At 41.8% G+C, this 13,709-nt stretch overlaps 1 protein-coding gene across 3 annotated transcripts in view; it reads right to left on the reverse strand.

Annotated features, from left to right (window-relative positions):
• USP32 (ubiquitin specific peptidase 32) overlaps positions 1-13,709 on the reverse strand; it is a 155,069-nt gene that overhangs the window by 105,744 nt on the left and 35,616 nt on the right. For all 3 annotated transcript variants that reach the window (XM_088152594.1, XM_088152593.1, XM_088152592.1), the window contains exon 2: positions 4,982-5,109. In XM_088152594.1, the coding sequence (XP_088008720.1) occupies positions 4,982-5,109 (128 nt within the window). The remainder of the gene's footprint in view (positions 1-4,981; positions 5,110-13,709) is intronic.

The following is a 13,709-nucleotide window of genomic DNA, read 5'->3' on the forward strand; positions in this document are numbered from 1 at the left end:
CCAGCTCCTATTTATTGCAATTTGGCTGCGGTATCTTCCCTATATCACAAATCAAAGTAAGTTGTTTTGCAACTGGAGATTTTAGGGGAGGGGTTAACTCTGAAAGATTTAACTGGGAGAGAACCCGGTTTACCTACTTCTGCTTGCTGCATTAGCAACCATGCCTAGCTACGATTGCTAGGATAACAGTACATATGGCCATAGGAGCCAAGGGCAGATGTTTCTTCAGACCTAGGAGTTTATTTTCCAGCAGAAAGGAACAACCTTCCCACAAGTATGGACCAAACCTGCCCCATTGAGAGATTCCAAATGCAGCAAACAGTCCTCTAAGAAAGCAGTTCTTGAACATTTTGGTCTCAGGAGCCCTTTACATTCCTAAAAATGATTGAGGGCCCCAAATACCTTTGGTTTATGCGGATTATAACCTATCAATATTCACTGCATTAGAAATAAAAACTGAGAAATTTTAAAATATTTATTTATTTAACTTTGCAGGCCCCCCTGAAAGAGTCATGGGGACTCCCAGGGGTTCTCAGACCACACTTTGAGAACCACTGCTATACAGGCAAGATTAAAAAAAAAAAAGTTTTGCCATCAATATCCATATCCGATCATAAGACGAAAGATGCTCAAGATTAACGGTTCATCCAATTCTGCGCTATAAACAAGCAGCAGTTTCGTGAATCAACCGTGCTGGGCAGGATGATCTGCGACAATCTGATATATATTCTAAAACACAGTGAAGCAAGAGCCATTATTAACAATTCTCTAGACAGACTTCTGAGCTTCTGACACAGCTGTTGAAAGCTCTTGCACACCCGCTCTGAAAATATGTAGGGATTAATGGAAGATCCCAAATAAAAAAGAGGCAAGACAAAAGGCTTCCATTCAGATGGCACACTTTGAAATAATGAAGTTATCTTCCCTAAAAAATGAGTGACTTTTCTACTCCAGCAGGACAATGAGGAGAGAGAAATGGAAGCCAAGCTATCTAGGGATTAAAAAAAAAAAAAGGAAAATTTGTCGCATCCAGGCACTTTACCTTCATCGTTATGCTTTCCAGGCACAAGAGTTATGCCCAAGCTTCAAAAACAGGCTGGACAAAGCTACAAATGGGTAAATAAGGCAGATATTCCACAGGTATGCACTATACCCAGCATGGAAATACAGCTGGAAGGCTACTCAAGCTAATTTGCATTTCTTCATTCCAAGAGTCTGTCTTACATTTCATTTGCTCTCTATGACTAATCAGATTTTTTTTCATTAGTCTCCCCTTATTCCTGTTTTGTTTTTTGTTTTTTGTCTGCGCTCAGTCATGGCTGACCCTGCAGTGACTGCCTGGACGAGTCCTTGCAGTTTTCAAGGCAACTGTTTTTCGGAAGTGGTTTGCCAGAGCCTCCTTCCTAGGGCAGAGCCCAGCTGGTGAGCGCAGGAGGCGGGGTTTCCGTTGCTTCGCGCCCTTTTCGGGCGCGCACGGTTTTTCGCGCTTACCGGCAACTGCTCCCAACTCCTTTTTTGCAAGGCGCCGCCAGCATTTTCCCTCCCACCGGAGTGAGAGTCCCCATTTATCTACTCACGTGAGTTTTCGAATCCCATTTCTCCTCTGCTGTCTCCTATTATATAGTGTCAGCCCCACTAGACAGACCAGACCAGACCAGGAAATTAACTCCACAGGAAGGCTAGAACTACTTGTATTGAGATGGGCAGTAAGAACAGAATTTTGCAACTCTGATTGTGCTGGACCTCCTCCTCCTCCTCCCTATAGTTCAGTGATTTAAGGAGGAGTCTGCCTGAGTTGCTTCTTGATCTTATCTCATTATTTTGGACTTGATGTTTCACCCCCCTTTGCTTAGGTAATGGTTCTCACATATTTCCATCAAGGCCATTTTCCTTACTCTCTACATACAGATAGCAGCCAATCCCAATATGCTGGATTCCAACCCACATTATTCTGCCACTTGCAATGGTCCTAGAAAGGGAGGCAACAAAGATTCTTTACCAACCAACTAATGTAGAGGGCACCTGGCTGGGAAATCTGCTTTCAGGCCCAAAAAGCTACCTTGCACCTGGTCAGACTACTAAACTCAATATTCTGCAGGCAGTAGTTCTTCAGAACTGTTGAGGACCTCTCTCTCATCCCTACTGGTTCTCTGGAGCAAAATTGGAGATGTTTCACCTGCAATGCAGGTGCTCTCTTGCTATCAAAGGGACTTCCTCCAATCAGTTCTTCCAGCTCTCTCCTATTGGCTCACTTTATTTTTTTCTCAAGCCATTTTAAACACGGTTGCTTCATTTATTTCTTCAGTTTAGAACGGTAAAGGTATTCATTCACGTAACTACTCTGTATTAGTCACTATCTCAGTAGTCTAGTATTTTCATTATCTAATCTTGGTACTCACTTTTTATATTTTTTTAAAATTATTTTTCGGTGCCTTCATATTTTTCATTTTCTTCACATTTTGGGGATTATTCAAATTTCAGCCACTAGTTTCCAGTTTCATAACTTTATTCTCCCCACCATTTCTTTCTCTCTCTGGATGGCACAACCCACTGGGATCTGATCTATCAGATCCTCAGACCTTTAAGAAATCCTTTGTTATTTACCATTCTCTGCATTATTTAAGATGGCTGATTGTGATCACTTCCATCTTTCTTCCTTTAATGTCTTATGATTTGACTGCAGGACTTCCAAGGGGCCCTTTCACTCTGTCTAGAATAGTCAAGTCACTTTAAGTGTTTAATAATTACTTGTGGAAGTTCTCTACCTGTTATCCAATCCTCTGATAGATTTCTTCATGAACAAATACCTCAAAGCACAGACTCTCCAGGTAGGAGATAGGCTTGAGGCTGGAGTTTTCCAGGGCAAAAATGCTGCAAATATCAATAATCAACTGCCACCTTGCACAGAGAACAAGGAGCATAAAGCAGGGTATTTAATAAAATGTGAAAAACACAGGAAGAAAAGGCACCCAATTTAAATCAAGATGCAGGTAGCAGCTTTAACTGTCAGGAGGTAATCAACTGTTTGAAGTAGTTTCAAATGCCCTGGCAACTGATGCCTTGATCACCAAGCGTGTAGACTACTGCAACATGTTTTAATTGGGTCAGCCTTTGAGATGACTCAGAATCTGCAATTGGTACAGAGTACAGTAGCCAGACTGCTGCTAGGACAGCCCCACCACAGTAGTGGTTACTAATAATCTTCCAGGCTATTCCAAAGTGCTTGTTACTTACAAAATCTGCATGGCATAGCATCTTGTTTCAACAGGTGTTGACTTGCTATAGTTGACTCTGCTAGGCTGATCCAAACTTCATGAGAAGGCCTGCTGAGTGTTCCACCTCTCTGGGAAGTACAGGTGGCAGGCCTTCTCTGGGGTGGTCTTTATGCTCTGGAGCATGCTTCCTCCAGAGATACATGGGGCACCCTTCCTGTATTTTGCAAGGCAGAGAAATCATATCTTTTCCATTGTATTTAGCCCTAAACTGACAGATTATGGGTGCTTGCTTTATTTGATTTTAATATCTTTGAGACTTTCTTTCACTTTTCATTGTCTGGCCTTGTTTTAACTTCTTGCTTTGTTGTACAACTGGCCAGAATCTCATAACTGGGTGGGATACAATTATTGTATAAGAAATAAACAATACATAAATCCTAGACATCAATAAAGATCCTTCACTAGCCATGCCATGCCAAATGTCCAGGAATCTTCAGCCAAGCTAAAGCCAGCCAAAAGGGAAGCCAGACACTCAGAAGAAGCCTGGCAAGTTCTTATAAAACCAACACTTCAGAAGGTAAGAAGCCTGGACCTCATTCTTTCAAAGATCTGTTCAATAAACCCAACCTTTTATTTCCTGTTGTTTCTACCATGACAACAAGCATGTCATCTCATCTCCTTCCTCCATGATGGCTGCAGAATTCGCAACAAAAGACCACCATTCCTGCCACTGCTTTTGGGAATCCTAATTTTCTTTAGTGTCCTTAATGGGAAATTGCTTCCATGCAGCCATAGAGAGTAGCAAAAGGTATATTTTAAGGAGTACATATTGAATGATAATACCAATAGACCTGTGACCAAAATGACTCACACAGGATACTGAAGTTTAGACTGATTATGTGCTATCAAGCTGATGTCGACTCTTAGTGACCACATAAATGATCTGTCCCCAACCTGGTCAGTTAGAACGTATCTAATGCTACATATTTACAGTCATAAGCCTGGAGGATTTAACGTTCCCCAGCACAAGCTGAGTATATACAAAAGTTTATCCATCATGACTGATACTGAAAAGCTTCTCTGACAGTCAGATAATGCAAACAAGGTTCCCAACAGCACAAAACACATAAGGTTATAATTGACCCATGACACTTAAAAAAAAAAAGATAAGCAACAAGCTTGCGTGAGATTACATTCTTGACTTGACAGAAATATCCTGTCCTGTCAAATAGCAGGTAAAGAACTAACAGTTCAATCAAATGTAGGCTTTGCCAGTCACATAGGGCTCCCTGAGCCAAGACAGAAAAGGGTAGGTAAAGGATCAACTCATATTCTCTTTGCTGTGTCAGCAAAGAAAATCCAGGATGAAGCTGACACAGTTAGGCAATAATCCTTCATAGTAACCTTCTCCAGAGATCTGAACTTACTGGTTCGACTAACATCCGAGCCCACCTGTGACCTGCATACGTGGCAATAATTCTAATGAATACTTCAAAATCAGCCATATTGCCAGTTGGCAGGCGAACATGGATGATAAATTATTTTTGTAAAAGTAGGCAAGGAGATCTGTTTTGTCCTTGGGCTACTCAACTTTGAAAAATGCCTAGGACCATCAAAAGAAGGGGAGATGCCTTGGCCCTGTGGAGACAAATCCCAACATCTCCTTCTTGAAACAATTCTTCACTTGATGGTCTTCACTTGAAATGTTTTAAAATACTGATTTTTGCACTGGGGGGCAGAAGATGGAGGGTGGGAAGAGAAATTACCTCTGCAACCTTTGGAGGAACTCCATCTCCAAGAACTTCCCTAATGAAGCATTGTTGGCTCATGTAACACGAGAGTCCGCAGGTCCTCTTGAAGGCATCTTTCAGCCGTTTTAGCTCTACGTCCGTCACTATATTGAACAGAAGAAAAGAGAGAGAGATGGAGAGGAATTAGGGACATTTATTTTAATCAAGGAATTTGCACAAACAAAATAGCAATTTTTTGGTTAAGTCTGCTGGAACTGAATAATCCCCATCTACTATGCAGGACTTAACCAGCTTGATATAATGTTCTCTGATGCTCTTGTAGTCCAGTAAAAGGTCCTCTGCTTCTTGAGGATGAGACAGGGCTCTCTACAATGTGATGCACACATCACTATTAGATAGTGCCTAGCCGCCTCCATATTAAATAAATATTTATCTAATTATATTCACAGAGAAAAAAAGTTTTAAAAAACCCAAATGGCTAAAACCATGAGTTCTCACCTGAGATCTTAGCTTTCTTCCTCATTTTAGAAAAACATGACTTTTTTGTTTTTGTCTGTGCCAAAAAAACAATGGTGCCCACCCGCATAAAAGATTACTGACCCCTGAACTCCACTAGAGCCTTGCCTCGTTCTGCTCAAGAGCACTGAGCTCCAGTAGCCACCATTCAGTTGCCCTTCAATGTCTGAGACCTTTTATTATTTACAGGATTGCAACTGCTAGTGGAAACAGCTCTTTTTGGGGGATGCCCACTTATAGAATCACAGAAATAGGAGTCACTGAAATTATTGAGTTCACTTCTCTGTTCAGGGCTGGAATCCAAATTAAAGCATCTGCCAGATAGTTGTCCAGCCTCCATTCAAGGCATCCACCATTCTCTGGATCATTGGCTCTACCGTCAAACTGCTCTTACTATCAGGACATTGTTTCTAACTGTTGGAATCTGCCCTTCTGTAAGCTAACTCCATTATTCTGTGCCGTGAACTCTGCAAAGAAAGAGAACAAATCTTCACCTCCTCCTAGGTGATTCACTTCAGGTGTTCGAAAACCAGGATCCTATGCCCTCACAGCTATCTTTTCTCAGGGTTTAACATTCCCAGTTCCCCTGCCTCTCCTCACAAGGCCTTAGTTTTGAGTCCCTTGGCCATCCTCATGGCTCTCTGCTCCCATCTCGAATCCTTATTTGGCCCACCCTGTCCAAGACTGATTCAGCATGAGGGCACTGTGGTACTGTACACTGGAAAGAAAGCTGATGCTCACAGTAGCTTTGCACTCCTTCACAATTCAAAAAGGGGGAAAAAGAGTGGGGTAAAGGCATCCACATACCCCTTGCATTACAAGGTAAACTCAACCACCTGTCCATCTTAGAGACAGCATTCTACCTATAAGGTGACCACCTCTGAACATATTGCTGGGCCCTCCTCAAAACTCTGAATGAAGGAATTTGGCAGGAATACTGTTATTTATTCCCAGTACAGTCCTTCACCTCCAATCCATGTTTGCATTTTCATATGATGTGCATAATTGATAGCACCTAATGAATTTTTTCTCCTTACAGAACTTTTGTGTTACAACCCAGCATTTCAAAAACTGCCTGGCACTTTCTCGGGATTTTGAACTGAGTAGATGGACAGAGGAATAAAATATGATTAAAAAACAACAACAACACAGAATACTCATTTTCATGGCTAAAATATTTACTGTGTTGCTCTTGGATCTATAGGCATTTTGTTCATCTGCACAATGGTATGAATTTGAAACATAGGAATTCTCAACTGTGAGAAAGGAATGCTTCTAGACTCCCATTTTTCTTGGATACACAATAATACCCTAAAATAAACACCTCCTGGGCTGCCATGCTCTGTTATTATCCTTGCTCAGCCACAGAAGGAAAAAGAGTTGTAACCAAGATACTTGACAACCATTATCAGCTACACAAAGCACAATTGGAATCATGTCGATGGGGAGGAGAAAGGACAATCAAAGGCAGGAAGAACCATCAGCTGAGGCCAGGTGGGTTTGATACGCCCCATGGTTTATCCTAGTGAGAAACTGTGAAATATTATGCTAATATAAGTGGAGGTCTTAACAAACCACAGCCATAAGAACAGCCAGCCAAAGATGGAGTCTGTGCCACACATCAGGGCAATCAAGTTCTGCAAAATCTAAGAACGCCTTTGCTCATCATTGGGAGGTCTGCATTAGTAAATGAATCTGAATCAAAAGGTCAATCGGCAAATTAATTTCAAGAGGGCTTTCTCTCTCAAAATGAGTCTACCTGGTAATTAAGACTTTCAACTAAAATTATTTGGATGCTTTACCTCCAGAAAACAAGAGAATTGTTATTGGACAGAGGGGTTTTTCAGTGGGTGGCACTGAAAGTATAGAAACTTTCCCTTAAATATTTTGAATGGAATCAATGCATTATTGCTTGGGGGCCATCTTGTTCTCTCAAGTTTTTAATGATATTTGATTTGCCACTAAGGATACCAGAGTCCATCTTTAGAGTCCATCACTCTAAAAATGAGAGGGATGTGCTAATCTCTCAGGCTTACTGGGTAGTGGGGGGAACGGAAGGAGGGAAACTACAGTAGCTACAGTAACCTAGTTGTGGAAATAATTCCAAAAACATGACAGCAAAACAGTGTGAATTGAATGACTAAGGAGAAATATATCTCACTGAAAATGCACAGAAGAAAAATCAGTTGGCTTCATTGTTTAGCTAATTCTTAATTGTTACCCTTCTTATGAAGGCTCTTGTTTTATTATATTTATTTTTTGTAGGATTTCAAAACCTACAAAAATGTAGGATATCAAACCTAATATGTAGTGGTTTCCATAAGGAGGAATGATGGCTTAGATGCTGGAAGTACATGTTACAGCTGTTACTGTACTGACAAAACCAACTCTGTTCTTCAGCTCTCCTCCTATTAATCCAACAGCATTTGTGCATGGAGTTTGACATTGTCTACAATGGTCAACAGAAGTTCATTGGGATTTTCCAGAGCTTCTGTCAGCCCCAACCAGAGGTGTCGCAGAATGATCCTGGAGTATTCTTTATGCTAGGTATGTGCATATGGGCCAGGATACTAATGAATGTTGATTTTTAAGAAAGTATAGGGTACTGCTTTATACTGAGTAAACCACTGGTCACAATATATTGCTAACACTAACTGGCAGCAGCTCTCCAAGATCTCAGAAAGGAACCTTTCCTTCTTCATCACACAGCCCGGAAGACCCACACCAGCTTTCCTTCTTCATCTGGAGCTGCTGGGGAAAGAACCAGGGCCATTCCAGATGCAAAATGTGTACATCAACACTGAACCCCACTCTTGCAAGCAACTATCAATGACATCTGAGGGGGATTTACCTGACAACTTCATGTCATACATTTTAGGTGCCTGAACATTGTGAAGGAGAGAAAAGGGACTAGATCAGCAATGGGCAACTTGGGTTAGATCAAGGGCCACAGCTGGCTTTTGAATAAGAAGCCAGGGGATGTCATTCTGGAAAGCAAGCAGAGGGAAAAAGTGGGGTAAATCAGTACAATAATGATATCTGAGTTATCTGAGCACTGAAGATGTTACCTAGCCGGGTAATGAAACGTTTGCAAGAAAAGAACCAAGCTCAGAGAACCCCAAGGACTCCACAGTTCAACCCCGAGCTACACATATTCGCCTCCATTGATATCTGAGTTAATTTAATTAAATTTATATTAGTTACAGTTAACTCTTATTCCCTGTGTGTGTCTAATAATTTATTGTCCCATTGATTTTCCTGAGACTTGTCATGATTAGCTCTTTTGATCACACACATTTTCTGTCTATCAACATTCTTTCCAAGAGCTGAATCAGGAGGATTCTTTTTAAATACATGTCGGGGGATGTAGCGGTAAATGCATTAGAACAGCAACTACTGTCTGGCATCAGACATACTTATGAAAATTATATGCACACTGCACCTAGTTCATAAACTTAAAAAACATGATCAGCTGTTTCTCCTCCAATTCATCATACCTTTGTGACATTGCCTTTCAGTGTGGAATGAGTGGCATAGCTACAGGGCTGGATGAGAATGCTCCCATTCCCAGAACAAGGCCCTTACAACAAATTAAAAATTGAAGCTTCATAAATATTGTGAGGGGGTAAAATATTTGGCGTTATTTAGCAGATACTTGAAAAGCAGTGTCAAGAGGAATAGATTCTTTTCTGCTTCTGCCTGTCCCCTGAGGTTAAGGAAATGGCAATTCAGGCAGTGAAGTTCATCTATTCCATTCTACTTTCTGTCTGCAAACAGAATGAAAGGATTTCAAGTCCTGGGGACAAATTCTCATCTGTACACCCAGCATTCCCATCTGTTGCCAGCAAGTACATGATGAAGATTAAGCCTTCTGAATGAATTTGGTCTTTTTCCAGAAGGCCAACTGCACTGCTAACATCTGAATGTCTGCACCAATAATAAATATAAATATATTGTGAGTTGAACACGCACAAAAAACCCAAGGGCTTTTTTTTTTTTTGACGCAGAGCCAACATCTAGAGCTAGAGCTGGTTTGTAAATAATTTCTATTTCAGCCCACCTTGTGCTGGCACAGAAGAAAGACTTCTAGTTCCAATCTCCATTTCAGAATATTAAACAATTTAAGAATCCTTAACCAAGATGGGGAAGAACCACAGCTCCATCCTAGAATGCATGCTCTGTTTGCAGAAGATGCCAGGTTTAATCTTCTTAAGATTTACTGTCCTTAATAATTAATAGAACACATACTGCTACAGCCATTTCCAGCTCGCAATCCTAGCAATAATAAAAACGCCATGTCTTTAGCTGTAAAGACTTTACGAATTATCCATCCCCCCTGCCCCCAAAAAAGATCAAGGAGGATGGGAGGAAAGAAACCCTACGGCACCAGGGAGAGCTCAAGCATTATGTCTCTGAACAACAAACTGACGTGCAAGAAAAGCACCCAAGACTTTAATGAAAGAATCAGAGCCCAGCAGCCAAAAGCTTGTTATGTCCAGTCAGTGTGCTATTCTTTGCTTCATCCAGAGCTCACAGGCATGTGATCCTCTCCTCCAGACTGATTTTTCTTCTCATTCCTGGAGGCCTGTTCCTAGGCTTATTCTACACAGTTTTGTTGGCTGCCCTCCCACACCACTGTCATTTTCTTTCTTGGACCATCGCTTCTTCTCCATTGTCCCCCAACCCATTCTGCCTCTACCCACCTAGCCTTTCTTTAAGGCAGGGTTCCTTGCTGGCTGGGGAATTCTGGGAGTTGAAGTCCACCCATCTTAAAGTTGCCAAGGTTGAGGAACCCTGCTTTAAGGGAAGGCATATTTGGGACAACAATAACACAGAAGTTTTGCCAGAGATTGGCAAGGACCAAGGGCTAGAGAGGAGAGGCCTAGGGCCTTGGAGAAGTGCCACCTGCCAGTCAATACTAAATTAAATGAAGCACTGGTCGGATTTCACACTAGGCAGCGCCCTACAACCTGAGCAGCAACATTAGAATAATTTGACCTCCTAGCAGTCCAGGGGACTCTCAAGAGTCTTCTCCAGCACCACAGTTCAAAGGCATCAATTCTTCGGCGCTCAGCCTTCTTTATGGTCCAGCTCTCACAGCCATACATTACTACTGGAAAAACCATAGCTTTGACTATGCTTTTTTTTTTTCCTATTGCCTGTTCTTCTGTAAAACTTAGGAAGTGATGCCAGCAATGTGACTGAAGTGTAATAAAGGGGTTACTGGGTTGAGGGCAAGACTGTCACCTTAACCCCATTTTATGGAATTGTTCTAAGCATCAACTTGGAGAGAAGGAGCATCTGCTTGGACATGTTGCTTTCAACAAGGTGAAAAATGCCTAGAACTAAGAGTGTGTTGTTCAATACAAGCTGGCTTCCACATGCAGGCATCCATCTCACTTTCACTACAACTGATTCACTGGCAAATTAAAAAAGCTTCCCTGGCATAGAAACTGCTTATTAGAAAAAAAAATTTACACTGTAACAAGATCATCTAGGAATGGGAGCTATTATAGCATTCTTTTAGCAGTTTTCTTTAGCGGATAGGCTATAATTGAACTAAGAATATGCATGCAGAAGTTCACAGAAGCCTTCAAATGCCAGCTGAAGTGCCTTTTTCAGCATTAATACATTCACTTGAAAGATTCTCAATTTACAAGGACACCCCACCCCTACAGGAGGAATACATAAACAAAATTATAAACACAGACAAAAATGTTGCACAACCTTCAGCTTCTCTGGCATGACAAACTACGGTTGCCAACTCCAGCTGAGCCCAGTCCTGGAGATTCCCCATCCACAGGTGAGATACACCTGTATATGCACATACATCTCTGTGCATATTTCTGTTTCACTTCAAAAAAAAAAAAAAAAAGAGCCAGGACTCCCCCCAAATGAATTAGTAACTACTAATTAAAATTAATGGTGGTGGCAACATCTAACCAGCTAAAAAAGCTAAGTAGGGTCAGATCTGATTAGTGCTTGGACAGGGGGCCACTATGAAATAGCACAGCTTTAAATTGGGAAGATGCAAAAAGCATTCCAGGATAATACAATGGCAAGCCACTCCTGTAGTGTTGGCAAGAAAACTACACAGATATATCCATGAAGTTGCCAGGACTCTATTTCAAGCTGAAGGAGATTCTACTCACAAAACTTAACTCCATGCCAAATAGGGCATTTCATTTATAAAATTAACTGATCCCCATTTGCACAGGCCAACAATTTTTTCTTGCACATGCAGACCACTGTCACAAAAATACACTACAGTCACAGATCCCTTTTTCCCTTTCCTCCAGCAAAAACAACGAAGACAAAACAACACGGATGTGGGAGGCGAGAATGGAAAGGAAAAGGAGAAAAGCTGGATGCAGGTGAGAGGGAAAAAGAAAACCCATCAGGGAAGAAAGGAAAAGAAGAAAAAAGCCCTGCTTAGACATTAGGAGAGGGATTAAATACCCCCGGCTGGTATTTTCTTCCCAAGCAATGACTAATCTTCAAGCTAATCTTCAAAGACGTCCTCTGCGGTCATTTACATTTCTAGCCCTCTGTCCTCTCAGCAAACCCAGATGTCTGACCCCACAGCAATTCACAGATAATTACAGTAATACCTCGGTTCACGAATGCTCTGTTCATGAACAATTCGGTTCACGAACAGCATCATTCGCAAAATTTTGCTTCCGTTCGCGAACTCCACATCGGGTGACGAACAGGATCCGCAGCCATTTTCCCTACTGTAACACATGGTCGTGGCTTCCTGTAGGGAGGGGGACTCTCCCTCCAAACAATAACCGCCTCCCCACCTGCCTTCCTGTCCTCCACGCCAGAAGTTGCCTCAAGCAAGGTTAGCGTTCTCTCTCTTCATACTGTACTGTACTGTACTTTGTGTCATATTTTTGTGGTTTAAAAAAAAAAAATACATATGGTTCAGAACGGATTAACCGTATTTACATTGAACCTTATGGGAAAATTTGATTCGGTTGGCAACCAAAATCGGTTGGCGACCACATTCGTAGGGGTCAGAACGGATTAACCATATTTACATTGAACCTTATGGGAAAATTTGATTCGGTTCACGACCAATTCTGTTCGCAACCAGAGTCGTGGAATGAATTAAGTTCATGAACCGAGGTACCACTGTATTTGGGGACAAATATCTTCATTTTTTCCAAGAAGCATCTCCACTGAAACATCATTGACAGATGTGCTATGGAGAGGGTGCCAGCAATCTCTTAGGTCTCCAGTTAAGGAGGTCCCAGGGAGCCTCCTATACTAGATCCTGGAAAGCTGATCTGACTGAGTTAAGTGCAGTACAGCTCTCTGAATCACAGTACAATGTGATTTCCAACAAACATGTGGTTTCATCTAAGACAACAATATTCCAAATGTATGAAAAAGAAATTTGTGGAGAGGGCATGACTCCATCTGCTGAGTGTGCCAGGTCTATGCCTGGCATTTCCAATTCAGAGAGTCAGGAAGGAGGTGTTGGGATGGGCCTTCCTGCATGAGACAGTAGAGGCTGGCCACTCTGAGGGATGAGAATGGGTTTAATGGACAACTGCTCTGACCTGATATTAAAGCAGCTTTTCTATCTGTGCCTTTACCTATACTGAGATGAAAGAGCCAGTGTTTTATAGATTTAGTGCGGTTCCCATCCACCAGCATACTGTATGTATTCCTATAAATCTTTTTGTTTCCATATAGCACAGGCTGAGATGGAGAGGAGATTCCAAAACAACAGTCACTTGAATTTACAGAAGCTACTGGTGTCTTGTATGCATAGGGCTAGAGCAGTGTTTCTCAACCTTTAAACGTGGTTTAAACATTGAGATCTGCAGGAACACCAAGTTTGTCTTGGCCATTGTAAGGCCTGGTTGGCAGGAACTGGCGCTCTACCCACCAGTTGGGGACAAATACTTGCTGGTTGTAGAGCTTCCCCTTCCACACCTCAGCCCAGTGTTTCTCAAACCTGGCCACTTTACAAAGTGTGGACTTCAACTCCCAGAATTCCCCAGCCAGCATGCTGGCTGGGGAATTCTGGGAGTCGAAGTCCACCCATCTTAAACTTGGCAAGATTGAGAAACACGGGGGGGGGAGAGAGAGAGAGAGAGACTGACTGACTGACTGACTGACTGACTGACTATAAAGCCATTTGATTTGCATCCAACCCTTTCTGGCACAGATTTCTTAACAGACAGTATTTTAATAGATACAATGCATTGTTTAC

The sequence above is a fragment of the Python bivittatus genome, unplaced genomic scaffold, assembly GCF_059951505.1.
Source record: "Python bivittatus isolate LINGU-HERP-01145 unplaced genomic scaffold, Pbiv_v1 ctg000690_np1212, whole genome shotgun sequence".
Taxonomy (NCBI): Eukaryota; Metazoa; Chordata; class Lepidosauria; order Squamata; family Pythonidae; genus Python; species Python bivittatus.